Source organism: Euprymna scolopes, chromosome 29, assembly GCF_053919585.1.
Source record: "Euprymna scolopes isolate OS-2025 chromosome 29, ASM5391958v1, whole genome shotgun sequence".
NCBI lineage: Eukaryota > Metazoa > Mollusca > Cephalopoda > Sepiida > Sepiolidae > Euprymna > Euprymna scolopes.
The window spans coordinates 25,483,854-25,506,185 of record NC_136510.1 but is presented as its reverse complement, the minus strand read 5'-3'; the positions used below and the strand labels follow the sequence as shown (position 1 = coordinate 25,506,185).

Sequence of the window (22,332 nt, the reverse complement as noted above, 5' to 3'; positions counted from 1 at the left end):
ACATCGGTGCTTGTAATGGTCAATAAATTGATTTTGAATATATCGTTTTAAGCGAAAACAATATTACGTACTTAATTGTTGTGTCGAAAATAGTAATATATCCAAAAATTATGAAAATTCATCAAGTAGGACAACTGTTATTGTGTTTTGTAATAAAAAAAAAAATTTTAAAAAAAAAGTCTATCGCTACAACAAAAATTGCAGCCATGACACAAGTAATCTAAAATAAGAGTTATGTCCCCTATCGTCTACTTAATAAGTAGAAAGAAAATTGCGATTTTACTCAATTTTCAGTAAAATTTACTTTGGATTAGAAATAAAGGTAAATTTTTACAACATGCCCCAGCGTATTATAAACACTCCAACCTTCCCATGTTAAGACAGACTTTCGGAATAACCCCCCCCCCCAATCTCGAAAGCCGTTCTTAACATGGGGAGGTTTATTCCGAAAGCCGTTCTTAACATGGGGTGGTTGGGGGTGTTTATACTATGCTGGGGCAGATTATAAAAAAAATACCGAAATAAATTTCTATTCAATGAATTTTCATAATTTTTGGATATATTACTATTTTTGGCATGAAAATTAAGTACTAATATTGTTTTTGCTTAAGACAATATATTTTTTTAAAAAATCGATATGTCGACTATATCTTAAAAAGCACCCATACATCATACAGTTTTTTTTGTATTTTCTTTACTTTTAATTGCCACCATAAGTTCATTTATGCTGATTAAATTAAAAAAAAAAAAAAGAAAAAAGAAAAGTTATTCGGAATCTTAAGTTGTTGTTCTAAGGGAGGTAACTATTTTACAAAGAATTGCAAGAAAAGAAAGATTTTTTTTTTTTTAACTACTTCATTTAATGTACCTATTTACTATGCCTCCCCACGGGACAGAGTTAGACACCAGGGTCGTTTTTTAAACGTGGAGAAAAGGTACAAAAATAAAAATTGTCTCAGTCGTGAAGGATTTCTCCTCCACTGAAAGAGAACAAGAAATAGAAGTGCAGCATCTGAAGAACAGATACTACACTTTGATCTTGCCCAAAAGGCCAAGTAGGTAAACAAATAAAAATATGCAAAATGCAACGATATAGTAATTTGTTTTTTTAAACATTCGACTAATTCTAAGAAAAAATATTTTAGCAACTACTTTAGTAAAATAGAGTTACTTCCCTTAGAACAATAGGTTAAAATTCCGAATGACCAAAAAAATATATTCTATCATGTACAAATGCATCAATGAACCATTTAATTCATAATGCAAAGTTAATTTTCTTGCAAATGAATCTGTAATTGCTTCCGTCAGCACTTCCTCATTGAGAGAGACGTCAACAAGGTCAGCAATCTTGTATGACTGCCGAAAAGGTATTATGTATGATACAAATACCAATATTGTGTCACATTTTGTTTTAATTGCATCATAGACGATAATAGTAGTAATAATAAATACCATGAATGTTTTGCTTTTTAAATAAAACCAAACATATTGAAGGAATTTAGGGTAAAAGTTCAATATTACGATACATGCTATTTTTTTTTTATTGTGCAGTTTAAGGACTTAAATAATGTCATTATTTAGAACGTCATTCTTAACACGAGGAAGGGGGACTTTTTAATTATTTTGTACTTTCACCTAATAATTAAACAAAAGAAAAATTGAATTTAACTTGAAACCCCTATCTAAAAAAAAAAAAAAAAAAAAAAAAAAATGAAATAAAAAAAAAGCACGGTTGATAAACTGCACAAGCACCAGTACTTTTTTTTTTTTTTTTTTTTACAATGGACAAAAATAAAGTCTGACGTTATTTTTTAAAACAATTACAAAAACGATTTGAATTTATTTAAAAAGTAATTGTTACAACTAAAAAAATTAGAGAGAAAAAGAAAAATGAACTTGAATAAAATACGTTGATATGACAATAGTTGAAAACATTTGTCGGGTGGAAGGCTTAAAGCAAAAAAGTTCAAGATAGTCATGCTCACTATATTATTGGAATCTTTTGAGATGAGTAATTTGTATATTTTTTTATTTGGGGATTGTAACTATAAAGATGGGAATAGCAGTCCGCAAATAAAGTCATGTTTACATTTTCCCTTTTCATTTCGTTTTAATTTTTCCTTTTTTTTTAAATTTCGATTAATAGTAAAAAAGAAAAAAAAAAAAGAATTAATTCAATGCGTATTTATCAAAGTTACGAATAAGCGAGAATCACACACGAGATTATCTGTCTACTAACTGTAATACCGAGATGAAGAACAATTTATTGTAATCCACGTTCAACAATACAAAAAAAAAAAAAAAAAAAAAAAAAACAATAAAACCACTGTCAGTAATTTCCCCCACTCTTTATCTGTGCCTAAATCAAAACGTAGATTCCATGAACATGGCTTTTTTTTCTGAGAAGTGACGCCTGTGGAATTCTCTTCCGTTTGTCGGTTTCCCACCTGACTACAACTTGGCCGTCTTCAAGTCCAATATAAACAAATTCCTGATTAATCGCCCCCCCCCCCTTAAGTAAAACGCTTTATCAAATCTCCAATACCAACTATTACTACGATATTATCCCATTGATTATTGTACACAAAATAACCCTTATCCCCGAGTGGCTTACGGGCCTTGATAAGTGGTCCCCATGTAAAAAAAAAAAAAAAAAAAAAAAAAAAACGAATAAGGAGCATGCATCAAATTTTATATTATAAGCTAGTCATTATGTTTATATTTTGGGGTATTTTTTTTTTTTTAAATAACCAACGAAAAAGTGAATATATATACACACATACACAACAAATAAATGTTACCAAAGGCAAGATACGTTCGTTGCTCTTCTAGTTCTACCAACTTGGATAAGTTTTTATGTTTTAACTTATTTTAAAGCGTTTATTTATTTTGAAACAAAAGTGGTGTCAAGTTTCTTCAGTTAAAACGGAAAAAAGGCAGCTTCATTTTACAGTCATTTAGACCCTCGATAATCGCTCAAAAATCGAAAATTAAAATATTGGTACAACATTATTATTATTATCATTATATTATAAATAGGATTGTTATTAATTCGTTTTAGTTTTCCCTTTTTTTATTTCGATAAATCATATTTAATAATAAAATGTGTATTTATCACATTTACGTATAGGCGAGAAACACAGACATACGAACTGATAATTTTATTTAAAAAAATATTACGTAATCTTGTTTTAAACTACTTAAATGACAATAAGATTAATTGTATCTTGTCCAATAATTATGATGAAATGTTTCTTTCTCTAATTTATTTTTGTATACGACACTAAATATTTGAAGAAAAAAAAATGTACATTCAAAACAAAAATAAGACTATTGTTATTAAGTTATTAATACAAAATAGGGTATTTAATACGGATCGTGCTGAAATAACGTCATTTAGAAACCTTAACACGAGGAAGAGGTAGGCTTTTTTTGTTTATGTTTTTTTTTTTTTAATTTAACTATTCTGTACTTTCACCTAACAAAAAGTACTGGATTCAGAAATCGTCACAATTTTAATCAACACTAATTCTTTTTTTCTTTCAAATTTCAAATAACTCCATCTCCAACAATAACTTTCATTGTTGACTTGATGAAGTATGGTCGTATACCAGGTCGCATTGTCGTTGTCAAGGTGGTCAACAATTTGGGGTTTGGTTTATATAGATAAACCTATTGTAAAGTGTTCCCCCATTTTTGGACATCCCATGGCCGAGTGTTGAATGTCCGCCCTTAAATAATAAACCTAAAGACCATTTGCTTTTTCTTTTGACGAAGAATTTAAAAAGTAAATTCTGATCGACTTATTCTTTAAATAAAATTATTTAATAAACAAACACGTGTTGTGTTTTCATAATTAAACATTGTTTTTAATATTTACACAAAGCACGTTTTTTAAAAGAACTTATTTTTATGGAATGCCTTTTTTGTTACACGTAAAAAGGAACGAATATGTATTTTTTGGTCAATTTTCACGACGTGCCCCAGGCGTATTATAAACACCCTATGTTAAGAATGGCTTTCGAGGTTGGGGGGTATTCCGAAAGCCGTTCTTAACGTGGGGAGGTTGGGGTGCTTTTAATACACTGGGGAAGTGGGGCAGTGGGGCACGTCGTAAAAATTGACATTTTTTAAATAATAAAAAATAAAGTCAATTAACTAATTATCAACACAGTCATCTTATTTTTGACAGATGGATCTTACAAGCCTTGCAGCCGAAATCTTAATTATAAAACTCTCCTTCGGGCCAAGATCAAAATGTAGTATCTGTTCTTCAGATGCTGCAGCTGCACTTCAATTTCTTGTTCTCTCTCAATGGAGAAGAAATTCTTCACGACTGAGACAATTTTCATTTTTGTTCCTTTTCTCCACATCAAAAAACGACCCCGGTGCCTACTGCCTAACTGTCCCGTGGGGAGGCATTGTAAATAGGAACTCTGCGGACCGTGTGGGCATCCTTGTTTGCTTGAATCTTGTATTATACTAAAACTGAATTTATCACCGTCTCAAATTTTAACGTAATTTCTAGCAAACTTTGCAAACTTAACGACTAAGGCTGGAAAGCTTTACGTTTTGGTTTCGAATCTAGATGATGGCACCCAAGTCATTAAAAAAAAAAAAAAAAAAAAACTTTTGAAATCACATATATTGGGTACAATATAATAATCAATAATAGCTGTATAATAATAAATACGAAATCTGTATCCATGCATTGAGACGTTTTTGACGACCTGGTCACGCCGGGGGGGGGGGCTATTACATATTGAATATATCAATAGAGAACTGGCTCTATAATAATAAATACGAAATCTGCATAATTTAAAACATCATACCACGGGCGTTTTTCTAGTCTCTTATAAAATTGGGCACTTTTTTAAACAATAGCCAACAGAACATAAAAAAGGGGGGGGGCTGAAAAAAAAATACACAACAAATAAATGTTACCAAAGGCAAGCTAAAGTACTCTTCTACATACCTGGATAAATTTGCGTTTTAACTAATTTAAAAGCGTTTAACTTGGAAACAAAACGTAGTGCTAAGTCTTAAGTTAGAATAAGAAAAAATGGCTTACATTAGATGGCCATTCTAGGAGTCTCGATAATCGCTCAAAAATCGAAAATTAAAGAAAATACTGGTAGAAACTCAGCCACTAACTGTTCATGCAAAAACGAAATGTTCTACGTCAGTTTTTAATGTTGGGAATATTCGGTTCCTTAAAAAGTGGTCGTATTGATTGAGAGAGAAGAGTTCTACTTTTCAAATCTTTCTCATATACTCAGTTTCTGGTCATGTATTGGTGGGGAGACGTTTGAATCTTACAATCTCGGGAGTTCATCAAGTTTCTATTTTGAAAGAAGGGAATCTAGTTCCCCAAAAAGGGACACCTTGATTGGAAACAAACATAACGATTGGTACTCATGCCATGCAGTGAGCGATCCGTGTTGAAATAATAAGGTTATTATTTAAAAAGCCATTCTTAACATGGGGAGAGGAGGGTGTTTTGTACCTATTCTGTACTTTAAGTTAACCATACAATTGAATAAAAAAATTTAAAAAAAAAAAAACATATCATAAAACTTTAATTAAACATGGAAATACGATTTTTAAAAAAAATAGCGCGGATCACTCTCTGCATTAGCACCCAGTTTTCCGTTTTGTTTCACGATGAATGCCCTGAAAAAGTCCCTTCTGATTAGTGTTTACCAGTTTTAAAACAAGCAACCGAACTTGGTTGTTTTTTTTTTTTGGGGGGGGGGGTCAGAATAACAATATTTTAAAACTAGTAAACAATTAGAAGGGACTTTTTCAAGGTATTCATTGTGAAGATGGACAGTCAGCAGAAAATGGAAATAAACAAAACACGCAGAACTTAAACACAGTACAATACGGTGCTAATTCAAATTGGCACTTATGGCGGCAATGAAAAAGTAAAGAAAATACAGAAAAGCCTGTATAATGTAGTAATGTACGTACTCGTTACAGAACAAAGATGTCATATTCCAAAAATCACGAAAATCGATCAAGTAGTTTTATTTAAAATTAAGAAAATAAAAATTTACGAGTTTTAGCGATTTTTCGACTAAACTGCATTGAACGTAAGGCTGATTTTTCAAATTTAGAAAGTTACTTTTCAGGGGGATCAAACGCACATAAAAAAAAAAAAAAAAAAAAAAAAAAAAAACTTTGTCTTTGTGGATCTTCAAATTTTGTCACCCGGTGTTTACAAAGGTTTTGGGTGGAACTGTCATTTGAAAATGAGTATTTTTTTTTTTTTTTTTTTTCAAATCATATTTTTCTAAAACAAACGAACAAAAAAAAATTGATAACTCAATTGTGGGTATGTTTGACAATACACGGCGATTCTAAAAATTGATGAAAAAAAAAAATCAACCAAATATATAACAAACAAAAGTTACCAAACGCAAGATAGGTTACTCTTCTACCTAACTGGATAAGTTTTTAGCGTTTTTACTCAATGTAAAATCTTTATTCGGCTAAAAAAACAAGTAATTTTGCCGGTATGCGAGCACAAGAATAAAAATGCAGCCATTTTACATTAAGTAAAAACACTAAAAACTTATCCAGTTAGGTAGAAGAGTAACTTATCTTGCTTTTGGTAACATTTGTTATATATTTCTTTTTTGACCACTTTTTCGAATCGCTGTGGATTGTAAAACATACTCTCATTTTTTTGTTTGTTTCCTTATTTAAAAAAAAAAAAAAAAAAAAATCTCGTTTCAGTTTCCAGATGACAGTTTGCCGCAAAACCTTTGTAAACACCAGGTGACGAAACTGGAAGATAACCAACTTTGCCCATGTGGGGAGGCAATTAGTTTTTTTTTTTTTTTTTTTACGAAGATCAAAGTGTAGTAATTGTTTCGAAGGAGAATTCGTGTCGCCTAGGGCGTATCAACGGGATTATACAGGTATTTTTTTTTTCAATTTATTACCAACTCACATTGCTCCTTTGTTAGGGGAGCTGGACTCCCCACAATCAAAAACAAACCACATGGCACATGCCTAACTTTACCCTCGTAGGAAAAGGAAGAGGGCGAGCTAATTTTTTTTTTTTTACAAAATAAAAATTCCTGGAGTACAATTGTCACATGACAACTAGTTTTTTTGTTTTATGTTTTCTGATCCAAATTTTTTAACTGACATTTTCAAATTTTTGATCATTAAAATACGTTTGCTTTTTTTCGATAACCTTTAGAAGTTAATGTTATCAAAGTTTGAAAAGAAAAAAAAAAAGATAAATAGGCAAAATATGGGATAAAGTAAACAAACAATTCCGGTATTTTTTCCCCCTTTTTTGTTTTTTTACTCCAGCTCATATTGCAGTTTTTATTTTGTCAGAATTTTAAATTAATTAATGAAATTAATTAAAAACGATTTAAAAAAATGAAATTAAATCCATTTTAAGAAGCTTGAATAATCATTTTCATTTTTTTTTTTTATTTATTTTCAAATATTCAATAAAAGTATATTTCTTTTTAATTAAAATATTTGATTAAATTTAAACCAACATATTAAACTTTTTAAGTACTTGAACGTGCTGGAAAAACGTTATTTAGAAAACCATTCTTAACATGAGGAGGGCGTTTTGGAACTATTCTGTACTTTTACGAAACAATTTAATAAATAAAAGATAACTGAATTTAACTTGAAAAAAATCCTATCTAAAATATATATATATATATATATATATATTCTGTATAAAAACCACTTTTTGAGGTTTTATATATTGACCCCCCCCCCCGTTCTGGATCAATGAAGACACGATTGAAAAAAAAAAAAAAGAAAGAAACTTAAATAAAAAAGGGGGGGGCAGGATAATTTTTAATAACTGTTAATTTAATAGCAAAATTATTAAAATATATTACATTTCAAATAAAATTAATTATTTGTTCACTTGTAAACTTACTTCGGTTGGGACACCGGTATCACAAATCGTAAATGAACCGACTTGGAGAGTTTAAAATCGGGGATCAGTTTATTATGTTTCAGAGATCCACCGTATAATTCAGCCTAAAATTTAACGCATGGATAAACTGCAATTATAATTAATCCATAATCGCCATTTAAACACTGGATTATGGTGACCCTTTCGCCATCTGTTAACATCTAAATCCAAAGGATTTTAATCTCGAACAACAATAAACTGAACCCTGACTTAATGGTCACTCTTGTCACAATAGACTCATCGAACGAAAGAAAAAAGTAATATATAAAAAAAATGTTGAGTGTTTAAGCATCGACAGCGATAAAATACGGAGCGTATGCACTTTTGACCGGCATCTTACCTTAATAATTCTTCTCGGTAGACACGCCATTGGTCAAGAATATAATAATACGGAAAAGAGTGGCCTCTTTTTCTTATCTGTCTTGTCAGCTCCAAGGAAGTTCCAAGATGGCGGCTAGATAACGCGTAGAGCTAGGACTTGCTGGTTTTAGCCGCTTAGTTTCGTATCGCGTTATCATTTCGAGCAAGTAAAACATCAACTTCCGGTTTGGGACTTTTACCCGGTTACGTACACGGTTTCGACTAGAAACCGATTTTTTTTATTAGTCAAAAACAAAAAAATAAAATCTAATTCGTGATTTTTTTCTTTGTTATTTTTAGTTAGTTTTTTTTTCATGCATATGTTTTGACTCTGTCATGCGAACTTTGTTTTTATCTTCATAGAATACGATTTAGGAATTTTTTTTTTTAATTGTAGTTATGGAAGTTCGTACTAACAGTGAAACCACATGTCATAAGTTCTTCAAAATCTCCCACCGTCAGAACACGTGGTTCTGGAAATTGGGTTTTGCATTATCAAGTGTACTTTTATTGTTCGTTTACACTTATGATTATTATTTTTATTTAACGCAAGGTTGCTCTGCTCCCACGCTGTCATCAGAAAAAGAAAAAAAATGAGACCCCCCCCCATGCAAGTAAACGCCAACACCTTGAAATATTTGATAAATAAATTATTAAAAATTATTTCAGACTTTAGAGTTGGAGTTTAAAAAAAAAAAAACTCCTGTTTACCTCAAACAAGGAATATTACCACTAGAATGTAATAGAGAGTAGATTTATAGTGGGCTCAATCTGAGTGGGGAGTTATGCAGCAAGATGTTTGCGCACATTACATTTAAATTTCTGCATGTTGGTATGGTTGGGGGAAACATGGAGCAGGGGGGGGAGATTCCGAAGGCCAGCTGTTTGAGGAAAGATGCTATTAGAGTAAAAACAAACGTTCCAGAATCTAGGGACCTCAACAGTGAAGGGGTGAGATTTTGCTGCTAGTCAAGATGAGTCAAGGGTATTTATGTTGAGGCAAAAACAAACAATTTTTTGCACTCTATTCAAGATGTTGAAGTGACCAGCTCAATCAAGTCGCTCGTCACGTAATCAGAAGAATCTATTTGGCTGGCATTCATTAATTTCAGGAACAGTTTGAATTTTTCCCCGGTTGCCCACACAGTTTGGTCAGTGTGTAGAGATACAGGTGTAATGCGTCCCTTCTACACACAAATCCATGAGGTTATATTTTTATCTATTTGTGTATGTAGGCAGTGAATGGTTGGAACATTCGAGAAAGTCAATATAAAGAGGGTCAGCGTAACAAAAATAAAACCAGTCTAGACAGTGTTTCCACATGTTACCATCGTCGCCGCCCATAATTGTTGCAAGCGTCAGACTCCATCTAAGGACGTTAAAACTGCACCAACTTTCAGCAATGATTCTGTGAGTTCCAGACCACTTTTCGCATGTGAGACTCCCTCACACGACGTAAAAATCTGCACGAGTAAAAGTGTCATGTTCAAACTGTAAACAGACAAATTACTCAATCCCTGTACTAATAAAGCTCCTACAAACGGCAATGGATGGATATTTTTTGCTCACAAAACTTTTACCCTTCTGGTATTTTTCATCCGCATGGTTTTCTTCATTAAATATGCTGACATTAATAATTTCCTCAGTCGCGGAGGATTTATTTAGTCACTAAAGACTTCCAGCAATACCTTTACAATCACGCAAATATTCTTGTGTAGCAGTCGAAATTTGCTACAATCATAGGCAGGAGCTAATTCTTGCGGCTCGAGATTTGAAATCCATTTTCTCCCTGGCTTGTCCAATCACAACCCAGCTCTCAATCATGTGACCGAGTACATAAAAGGCGAAATCGCAAACCCTTTTTCTCTTTCTCCCTAGTTTCAGCTGGCAGCAGACATTCAACTGGGCTTTGGGCCCCAGGCCTAACGCCTGACCTATATCTAACTGTCAGATATCTAACCTACACCCCCACATCAGAAACTTTTTTCACAACTACTTTAAATACAAACGTGCACGAACACTGAACTTTTCTACTGACCCGTTTCTCTCTTGTACATGCTACTAACAAAGATAACAAATAAAGCTGCTTTTGAATATAGAATGAAACTCCATTTCGTTGTCTCTTATTCTATACTTTTTCCACTTGAATGATGTTCCTGAACTTTCGTCTTATTAAAATAGACATCGCTCTGCATTATTAATTGACCTCAATCTTTTTAATTTCATGCTCATGGTTATCAAACATTCAAGAAGGGCCGCAACTTGCACACATATCACACACGCAAAAATAGGCCCTTTCTGGTTAAATAAAAATTATAGTTTTAAATGTTTGTATTCGTTTCCAAGTCGTTGCTATTTACTAATGCTTTTCTTTTTCTTTTTTTTTTTTTTAGGAAAAACTGTCTCGACCTATACTCCAAGTCACCATCATGAATTCAGAGACCGGTCGATACCCCTTCTCCCTATAATGTAGTAAAAGAAAAAAAACAAAAAACGATCACTGTGCATGAACAAATGATGTTTTTATAGAAATATTGGATACTCACAGGTGTGAGAAGTTTTCTAGTCTGTGAGAGGGAGCCTGCCATCTTTGCAGCAGACCTGGCATGTGCTAAAGAATTTCTATATATTCTAATGAAACGATTATATATAATGAGTCTGATAAACGAGAAGGTATGGTTTCAGAGACCCCAAATTCTTGATGCCTTCACTACGTTACATTTTCCACTCAAATGTTTATAACTCTCACTTCCCCTATTTTGTTCTTTAGTCCTTATATTCCGTGAGCAAAGAGGGAAGAATTGCTGTTTTCTGCATTTTAATATTTTTTTTAGCTATTTACATTAACTGGCTTCATACCTTGTCTGGAGCGATTTCTGTTTTAAAAAACTTATTCTAATATAAAGTTATCCAAGCCGCAATCTCTCTCAGAGTTCGAACTCAGATAATTACAAAGTTCTTGGCAACTCCCATGAATTGCTAAGCCTAATAGATTCAAAGTTCAAAACTCAGGTAATTCTGAGTGAAATCTTGTCAGCATCTAGTGTCACACAGTGTGCCTCTACTGTACAAAAGAGTGGATTAATCTTCACTTGGTTCGATGGCACATCTCTGCTGTATATAAAAAAAGTTGATGGATGTTCGCATTCTCTCACAGTGTCTCTGCAGTACAAAAAAGTGTTTAAGAGTTGGTCAATTCAAGCCTGTCACTGTGGAATAAACTTTCCTTTCAAACGTTCAAAAAAAAAAAAAAATCGCATGACATTAATGTATGCAAAGTAAATGTATTTTTGAGACTTTGAAGAAATTTACATAATTTTCCAAAAAAAAATAAAAATTGGGTATGATAATCAAAGTCATGCACAAGAATATGTATATTATTTGTCTCTTTCTTTTTTTGGGAGGGGGTATATCAGCGTGCTAACAGTCTTTTTCTCATAGCAGTTGCCCCTGTCGCTATTAGGAAGGATAGGGAGAAAAAGGTTTGAGGAAAACTCTAATATTCGCGTCCTTTACATCTAAGTTGCAGGTTGGGCTGTCACTATCACTTCTGTAAGCTCTTTCTTTTAAAAAATATATCTTAGTAAAAGAAACTTTCTCTCTGGCATACAAAGTGCGATTCGGTTTCGATGAAGATTAGTTACTTGGCCGGACTATTCTGACATACTAGGTATCTCTCGGAGTAGGGGTCCCAATGAGACACTTTGAGCCTCTGGCTCGTTCTCTCGTTCTTCTTGTTCTCATTCTCTTCTGTTGATTTTTGGCTAAGTCGCACCTTTTATAGTAAGGTAAGTAGGGTGGTTTGGGGAAATCCCTTTTATCAAGAACCAATCTGATAATTTCACCTTATCTCCAGCCCTCAAACATCAATCCCAATTGAACAAGTGCATTCACCTTCTCTGTGAGATTCCCTGAGTCTCATGGAAGCAGAACATGGTTCAGTTTGAGGTCATTCTTGACACAATCCCTTAACATCAACCTGTCATTACGACTGGTTTTAATAATAATAATTCCATTAGCACCTGGAATTAGGATATGGTGAAGCCAAAAACAATTGGTATGTGAGAACCTCAAGTAACCAGCACTGTATATAAAAAAGTAAATAAAAATGGCTCAAAGTTATACCCCGTTGGATTTAGAATAGTCCCCTAGGTTCAATCTCCGACCAATTGGGGTTGATTTACTGTTGATTTTCATTTCAGCTCATGAATTTTTGGTCTATTTTGCTTTAGCAAGGCCATTATGTCACACTAACAAATAGAAAAAAAGTTCTTGTTTTAACATTTAAAAACAACTTTATTGGTTATTGTATGTTCATATCATGCACGAGTCATCAAAATGTTGACTAGAAAGACAGATTCTCATTCTAACAACTTTATTGGTTATCTTTGTTAGTAAGAATGCAGAATAGTAAAAGAGAGTCGTAGTATGAGACGATGTGTAACAGAGCCGCTAGCGCTGGGTCAGCAGCAGCAGCAGCAGCAGCAGCCGTATGACAGCTAGCATATGCAAATGACCAAGCCTGCTGCATGAAGTGACAGCTGAAGAAGAGAGAGAGAAAAAAAAAGCCGAGACAATAAAAGACATACAAGTAAAAGAGTTTTTTTTTTACATAGGCGGCACCACTTATCAAGGCCTGGAGGCCACTCGAAGATAAGGTTTAATGAATGTATAGTAGTCAATGGGACAATATTCTAGTAATCGTTAGTAGTGGAAATTTAGTAAATTGGATTACTTAAGGGGGCAGCTCATCAAGAACTTGTTTACATTGGACTTGAAGACGACCAAATTGTAGTCAGCTGGAAAGCAGGCAAACAGAAGAATTGAAAGCCATGTTTAATTTCAGAAAAGTTTCCGATGGATAGCTAATCTTGGAGATGAAGAATTTTCAGTGGGTAACCGTTCTGTATAGGACCTGGATTTTATAATTTTGCAGGCAAAGAGCAAAAAATCCTTCTCGTGTTGAGATGAAAAAATTATGTGCTAGAATGCTCAAAGTTCCAATATTTTTATGGAACAATTCTGGTTCCTGATTAGTTTCTTTGGGGTTTATTTTTTGGCAGCCACGCTTTCCTTATTTTATTTATTAGTCCTCACATTCCATGAGCGATATTTCATTTCTGACAAAGAGGGAAGAATTGCTGTTTTCTGGGTCAGAATCTATTGCATCTAACACTTATCATTAGCAAGTTTTTTTTTTTACCTTGAAGTAGCATTTCTTTTAGTTCTTTACATCAAATGGTTTCATGCCTTGTCTGGAGCGATTTCCATAAAAAAAAAAAAGAAGTGAAGCCCTTATGAGAACATAAACTAAGTTAGTGGGACTCGGAGTTAGACATGCCTTTTGCTTTCACTCTGTATTATTATTCCTCTCCTGGTCAGGTGGAGGTTTTGAAAAGCCAGCACACTGAGTGAAGTGCACTTTGTCCGACAAAAAATCTTTTAGCAATCTTGTCGGCATTCCCTAGAAAGGTTGCCTCATGTGATTAGCAATAAGCTAACATCTTTTCAGAGGGAAGGTAAAGTCTGGGAGGATGGACTTTATACGACCGAGCAGAATCCTCTCCTAGCCCCACAGACAGCAAAAAAGCCACTATCAGACTGATTGTCCAGGACGTATCTCTGACTAGTACAAAACAACACCTAAGTGCATTCCTTGCTTTCACTTTGTTCTTGTTGAATAAAATTCATGCATCGTCGTCATCATTGTCATCAGTTTAACATCTGCCTTACATGCGTACATATTTTACGCCGTTTAGAAATGGACTTCTTAACTAACCTGTCTCTAGTCAGGTATTTATTTATTTATCCTACTTTCTTTCAAATCCATCCTTATCATTTCTTCCTATGTTTTTTTTTTTTTTTTTGCTGGAGAGGGGAATTTCCTGCTAATTAATCTTGCTATCTCAACTGATCTACATCTACTTACCCAAGAACTCTCATCCATTCTTTCAACATGGCCATACTATCAAAGTTTCCTGTTCTTCACACATCTCCCTATTACTGTCCAGATTTAATCTTCCTTTGAGATCATCAGAATCACGTATTACACATCCACCATATCATTCTCATATCAGTTCCCTCCATGCAACGCATGTCTTCAATCCTCACTGGTCAGGTTTAATTTTTATTCATCATCACACTACCCATATGCATACAGCTTTATAGACTCTTCCCTTGGTCAACAGTGGTAACGCTTTGCTGGTTAATAATTGCAGAAATTCCCTGAACTTGCAATCATGCTAGCACCTGCTCCATCCTGTGCTCCAATTGTATCACCAAGGTAGCAAAACTTCTTGACAGCCTCAGTAGCTTTAACATCCAGATATACTTTCTCCACATCTCATTATTCTCCATTGTCTTACACGTCTTCTGCACAAACTGGTTATCTTCTCTCAAGCTACTAGTACTCCCACTGCCCATCTTGTATACTCAATGCTTACAAGTACTACAAAATTGAGTTTCATCCGGCTCCCTTTCTACAAAGTGAACAGAAAAACTTTTCCTATTCTGAGAGCTTTCCAACACTACAACCTTTGATCATCACTTGGGTTTGGTAACATTTGAATTGAAAGCCATATTTGACTTTAGAAGCATTTCTACCAATGGGTAGCTAATCCGTACAAGGCATGGAGACGATAAAGAGGTTTCAGTAGGTAGCTAATCTGTACAAGTCATGGAGACGAAAAAGAGTTTTTTGTGGGAAATCCTAAAGATGAAAAAAGAGTTTCCGGTGGGTAGCTAATCTGTACAAGAACTGAAAATGAAAACGAGCTTTCAGTATAAGCCTTGGAGACAAAAAAGAGTTTTCAGTAGGTAGCTAATTTGTACAAGTCCTGAAGATGAAAAAGAGTTTTTGGTGGGTAGCTAATCTGTATAAGTCCTGGAGATGAAAAAGAGTTTTCGATGGATAGCTAATCTGTACAATTGCTGGAGATGAAAAAGAGTTTTAGGTGGGTAGCTAATCTGTATAAGTCCTGGAGATGAAAAAGAGTCTTCGGTTGGTAGCTTATCAGCAGAAGTCCTGAAAATGAAAAAGAGCCTTCTGCTGGGTAGCTAATCTGTACAAATCCTGGAAATGAAAAAAAAGTTTTCGATGGGTAACTAATCCGTATAAGTCCTGGAGATGAAAAAGAGTTTTTGGTAGATAGCTAATCTGTACAAGAACTGAAAATGAAAACGAGCTTTCAGTATAAGTCTTGGAGACAAAAAAGAGTTTTCGGTAGGTAGCTAATTTGTACAAGTCCTGAAGATGAAAAAGAGTTTTAGGTGGGTAGCTAATCCGTATAAGTCCTGGAGATGAAAAAGAGTTTTTGGTAGATAGCTAATCTGTACAAATCTTAAGCATTAAAAGTTTGTTAACATGAAAGCTTATATCCGGGAATTCTAACAGATCCAGTATTTTTATGGAGTGATTCCGGTTTCTGATTGGTTGCTAGTAGAACGTGGCTCCATTTGATTGGTTACTTCCTATTGCCAGTGTCTATAAACAGAATCTTCCAATTTTCTTTTATCATACTTTTATATTACATCAAAAATATTGCAACAGTAACATTCACTCTTAAACCTTTATTTTCTGTAGGATTCCTTCAAGTCTGTTACATATTTTAACTTTTAAACTCCTCGGCCTAACGTTTACAGGGAATATGAACTGGAATAGATACATTGAGAGCATTGCCAAGGCTGCTGCAAGGAAGGTTGGCTCCTTCTACCATGCTAGAAAACTACTTACACCTGACAGTATCCTATACCTCTATAAGGCAACCATTCGCCCATGTATGGAGTACTGTTGTCACATCTGGGCTGGTGCATCTGCTGCTTGTCTCTCGCTCCTGGACAGGGTTCAAGAGAGAGTCGCCAACCTGATAGGTCCTGAACTGTCATCTAGGCTTCAGCCTCTGTCCCATCGACAAGATGTTGCATCCCTCTGCCTGTTCTACAAATACTTTAATGGTGAATGCTCTGACGAACTGCAAACACTTGTACCTCCCCGACGTAACTACCCCCGACAAACCCGACAAGCTACTAAGTCTCATCCCTTTACAGTAGAGACCCCTAGGTGCAAGAAAGCCTTTTACTCCAATAGTTTCTTCCCGAGAACTGCGGGTCTTTGGAACTCCCTTCCAGGATTCTGCTTTCCCAACTGCAATGATATGCAGAAGTTCAAGTGTAATGTTAACAAACATCTTTCTACTCATCTCCCTTCATAATGACCCCGCTAATTAAGTCCCTGATAGTAGCCCCCTGCTTCAAAGTGGCACTGTGCCTTGTTTGGGGTGAAAATTGAATAAAAAAGAAATTAAAAAATATTAGGAACCTAAGGGTTCCTAATATTTTTTAATTTTTTTTTTGTCAGTGATGATTAAGTTAGCAAATGATTTTTTTTTGTCAGTGATGATTAAGTTAGCTAATGTGAATTTTGACAAGGTTCACACCGAGTGCATAATAACCCTGATCTGTAAAACTGAATCATTCACAGAGTTGAATGAAAGATGGTTGTCGTAAAGTTGAGGCAGGGTGTAACAGGTAAATGGTAGATAAAGCAGCAGCTGAACGATGACGAATGACATTATGTTTTTCAAGCTGAAATCTCTGTGGAAGCCGCTTGAATGAGACACCATTAATAATGTACAAAACTTGTAACTTAAGGCGAATGTTACTTCGATGTATCTGTCCATAATCATCACTCATTTCAGTAACTTAAAATGTTAAGTTAAATAATTATTAAGATAACATTCATCTCTCTCCCTCTAAGGTTGATTCCTTTCAAATAAAACCTTGAAGAAAACTTAGCAAACGTCTCTATGCGCATTAACTTTCTGCATAAAAAGAGAAGCTTATTGCATAGCATCCATGAGATGAAACAGCGACAATGAAAATCAATCTCTCGAGGAAAGTCACGCAAATGAGTTAATAATATAGGAAACTTGAATCTAAGGCGAATGTTACTTTGATATCTGTCCATGTGCGTCACTCATTTTGTTAAGTTAGAATGTTAAGTATAAGAAGTAAATTAAGATAGCATTAGTCTCTCTCTCTCTTTTTCCTAATGTTGTGTAATGGTGAACCATATCACCATACAGTGGTATGTAGTTTTGACGAAGGGTTCATTGGAATGTGTGTATGTGTCACTAAATGTTACTAAATGTCTATGGTGGTTCTTCACTATCTGAACCCTAAGTTATGTTGTTGCAGTCTATTTATGTTCCAGTGCTATGATCGTCTAAATGTTCATATGTGTGTGTGTTTGTGTGCGTGTGTGTGTGTGTGTGTGCGTGTGTGTGCGTGCGTGTGCGTGTGTGCGTGTATGTGTGTGTGTGCGTGTGTGTGCGTGTGTGTGTGTGTGTGCGTGTGTGTGTGTGCGTGTGTGTGTGTGCGCGCGTGTGTATGTGCGTGTGTGCGTGTGTGTGTGTGTGTGTGATACATGTATTTTCGACATACCTTATTTTCATGTGTCGTTGATCTTGGTCCATCTGGAATTTATCTTGTTCTTGGAGGGGAGGCTGGAACCTTTTTGGACGAATATTCATTCACCTCCAAGAACGATGCTTGCTTTTATATAGTTTTTATTCACTTTCCAGGTGTCGATCGCAGAAGAATGGAAAGGGAATATCTTTGCTTGAGTGGTTAATTCTAGGTTTCCATTCTTAGACATGTTAGCTTCCTCTCTGGTGAAGTGGGGGATGACCTGTTAAATCGTCCACCCTGCTCAACGTCCAAATTCCAACTCCAATTATTCTTCTCAACTAACACTCACGTGGTAACATATATGTAGTTCCGTCAGCTGATCAGATGCTTCCAGTAAACTTGTCTATGATATGGTTTTATTATATTTTGACATTTTTTATCAACATTCTTCATATTCATCTCTTGTTTATCTCTCCAATTAGATAGATAGATAGACAGATCGAGATGGATAGATACAGAAATAGATAGATAACTAAATATATATATATATATATATATATATATGTATATATATATATATATATATATATATATATATATATATATATATATATATATATATATATAGTCGTCCCCATACAGTCCTGTTTCACTGTTTCACAACTCATCAGTGAGGCTAGACCAGCAACTACCTCGTGTATATACAAATGCCCTTTGTGTATGCAGAACGGTCTCTACCAAATTACTCTGTCAATTTTTGGTCTACAGACTTGAAAATTGATATCTAGGGGATTTGGACCTGTGGAACAAATTCAGTTTGTGTTTTAGCCAGTAAAAGTAGTTGCTAAGGGGTCAACATTGAAAAATTGGAATTTGGCAGAAATAAATCCACTAAATGTGTATTTTCTATGCATGTACAAACGTACATTTATGTGTTCAACTATCTTAACTCTTAAAGTTTTGATACACATATGGACTTAGCTCAGATGGTAACGAATAAGGCTGGAGACCAATATGTTTTGGTTTTGATTTAATTTGATGGAATCCAAGTCGTATATTTTTAACTTTTGAAATTATTACTGTGTATTCGGTACACTATAATAATTAATAGAGAATTGGCTCTATAATAATAAATACAAAATCTGCATGAATTAAGCAAGATATCATATCTAATCATATTTTATGGTTGGACAACAGCAGGCGGTATGCTAGTAATGCTAGTCTCCATAATTTCAAACTCTATCTCTTCAGAAACTTAAAGTCACAGAGTGGCGCTAGGGGCATCAAATGATTGGATTTTTTATGGACCGTTCATTTATGAATCTTTAGTCAGTTAAAATAGTTCTAAGGGATCAAAAATGGGTCAAAATTTAAAAAATCGTTATACATTTTGTACATTCATCTTAGTTTATTTTTAACTAGCATTTCAGCCCGACATTGCCCAGGTATTTGGAGGTGTATGTTGAGCAAAAAAAAAAAAAAAAAAAGCTGTCAATCTTTTTTTAAATTTGACTCCTATTATGACCCCTTAACATTTATTGTTTTGGGCTCAGATAAAGTTATTAAGTTAGATCCATGTCCAAGGAATCTATATCTAAAATTTCAAGTGTTTAGACCGAAAATCATCAGAGGAGTTTGGTAGAGTTCTCAAAGGTCAAATCGTTGAACTTTGACCTCTTTACAGCCAAATTTCTGGCCGAAAACCGATCACAAAGATTTTCTCAAATCTCAGTATCCTGTATATCAAATTTTAAGTCTGTAGACTGAAAATTGACAGAGTTATTGTGTTGGAAAATGTACACATACAGACACACACACAGACACGTTCACTTTTATATATATACGAGCATGGGTGCCCGGCGTTTCCCGGGTGTTTGGAGGTGTATGTTGAGGAAAAAGAGAGAATTTCAAGTGTTTAGACCCAAAAATGTAGGAGGAGTTTGGTAGAGTTCTCAAAGGTCAAATCGTTGAACTTTGACCCCTTAACAGCCAAATTTCTGGCCGAAAACGGATTACAAAGCTTTTCCTAAAGCTCACTCCTCTGTATCGCAAATTTTGAGTCTGTAGACTGAAAATTGACAGAGTTCTTGTGTAGGGAAATATACACAGACACACACACAGATGCACAGAAACACACACACAGACACGTCCACTTTTATAGATATACTAGCATTTCAGCCCGGCGTTGCTCGGGTGTTTGGAGGTGCATGTTGAGCAAAAAGGAAAAAAAAGTAGTCAATTTTTTTAACTTTGACCCCTATTATGACCCCTTAACATTTATTGTTTTGGGCTCAAATCAAGTTATTAAGTTAGATCCATGTCCAAGGAACCTATATCTAAAATTTCAATTGTTTAGACCCAATATTGTGGGAGGAGTTTGGCAGAGTTTTCAAAAGTCAAATTGTTGAACTTTGACCCCTTAACAGTCAAATTTCTGTCTGAAACCCTATCACATCGATTTTCCCAAATCTCAGTATCCTGTATATCAAATTTCGAGTCTGTAGACTGAAAATTGACAGAGTTATTGCGTTGGAAAATGTACACACACACACAGACACACACACAGACACGTTCACTTTTATAGATAGATAGATAGACTAGCGAGGGAGGGGGCGCCCAGCTTTGCCCAGGTGTAAAATACGCTTAAATATATTTTAATTTGTCCAGATTTCATATATATTATTATAGAGTTGTGATTTCAAAAGTAAAAGAAAAGTATTGTACCCCCCCTTCCTATGAGGTCCAGCAAGTGATGCAACCCGGCTTATCTGCTCTGGTCACAAGTGGTTGCTGGAACTATGCTGTCTCTTTGGCAAGGGTCCTGGCTGATAAGACGATTCAGTTGCATAAGTTGCCACTCTCCCGACTTTGCTTTTGATAGAGTGTGCAATCTGTTCAGCTCTGGTTGCCAAAGTCAGCGTCACTGGAAAGTAGAGATCATTTCAAAACAAAGGAAGAGAAGAAAGACAACTCAAAAACTCGGCTTGTTGTATAACAAAAACAAGATAATTATTCAGGGGTAGTTACAAATTTTGACCATTTCTGACTCCAAATACAAATACTCGGGGACTGGTGGCTTTTGTTAATAAAGTCGGAGCAACTAACACTAAGCCTGAGGGGCCTGTCTTTTCACAGTGTGGACTCAGTGGTTTGGAGCAGAGAGAGACCCAAGCAAAATGTGTTTTCTCTCAGAGGCCTGGGTCTCCCGGTGGTTGGGCAGATGTGTCCTCGATGCTATTGTATTCAGAACCAAGTAGCTTAGCTTCACCTCTCTGATCAACAGAACTTTATTTCATGGACCAAAAGGATTATTTCTCAAGTTTTTGAGGGACATTTTCCCTTTCCACTCCCCCTCCATCTGCACTTCTTATCATCATTAAAGTGTGAGAGTTCCAGTGCCTTAACACCCCTCTCCCTCCACTCCTGCTGTCTTTACTTTTTCTTCTTTTACCATCAGTCGTGGAATGCTCTTCCTATATAAGGCACCATAACAAAATCAGTTATCTAGCTGACTGCTTTTCCAAAAGGGCCTCATGGCCAACTACAAATGAACTGACCACTTGATAGCTACCTACTTGACTTGATTTTCTGGTGGTCCCTCAAATAAAACTTAAGTGCCAATTTTCACAGCCTGGAAAATATTCTTATGATTCCCATTTAAATCCTTCAACTATCCAGCTTATGGGGGTCATTTTGATTATCTGTTAAGAACACAGATTTCTTTTTTTCCATTATCATCATCACCATCATCAACATCATCATCATCATCATTGTTACATCCAACAACGTGAAATCTCCTAAGCTCATCTCAAAAGGACCACCCAGAAAATAGACCGCTTCTCGACCCAACAGCAAGACTATTTGGCTTTGCCCGGTGCACCATTTGGTTACATATTTGGGTGCCATCAACTAGAATCAAAACTGAAAACAAAACAGTAGTATTTAAAGCTGGTGACGTTACCACTGTACCAACGTCGCACGCATATGAACTGATTAAAAATTAAAAATAAACTAAGATGAATGTACAAAATGTATAACGACTTTTAGTTTCGGAAGAGACAGAGTTTGAAAATATGGAGACAGATAGACAGACATATAGACTTTTATATATTAAGTTTTTAATTTATCAGTTCATATGCATGTCACATAGGTACAGTGGTAACGTCACCAGCTTTTAATGCTACAGTTTTGGTTTCGGTTTCGATTCTAGCTGATGGCACCCAAATATTTTTTGTTTTGCATTTGAAATCACGATTCTATAATAATATATACGAAATCTCGACAAATTAATATATCATATTAAGTTTATTTTATGACCCTGCTCATATATATATATATATATATATATTAGCAGGGTGACCTGGTGTTGCTTGGGATTGAATGATGATCTATGAATGTTTCACACTCTCATCTTTTTTTATCGTCAAAATCGATGAAATAGCTCATTTTTCAATCAAATCAGTTGATTGCCAGGTCTAATAGTAGACCCATCGCGATGCACCTGGAAGAGCTTCACATGCCTCTCGCAGTGGTTAAGTTCATAATATATTGTAGTCTACATTGCACTGTAGAGAACCTACTGTAGATTTTATAAAATTATT

At 34.8% G+C, this 22,332-nt stretch overlaps 1 protein-coding gene across 1 annotated transcript in view; it reads right to left on the bottom strand.

Annotated features, from left to right (window-relative positions):
* The window catches only part of LOC145252553 (ubiquitin-conjugating enzyme E2 N), a 60,557-nt gene extending 52,078 nt beyond the window's left edge, over positions 1 to 8,479 (bottom strand). The window contains exon 1 of the mRNA XM_080112106.1: positions 8,304 to 8,479. Within this exon, the coding sequence (XP_079968232.1) occupies positions 8,304 to 8,333 (30 nt within the window). The 5' untranslated portion in view covers positions 8,334 to 8,479. The remainder of the gene's footprint in view (positions 1 to 8,303) is intronic.
* Between the last annotated feature and the right edge of the window lie 13,853 nt (positions 8,480 to 22,332).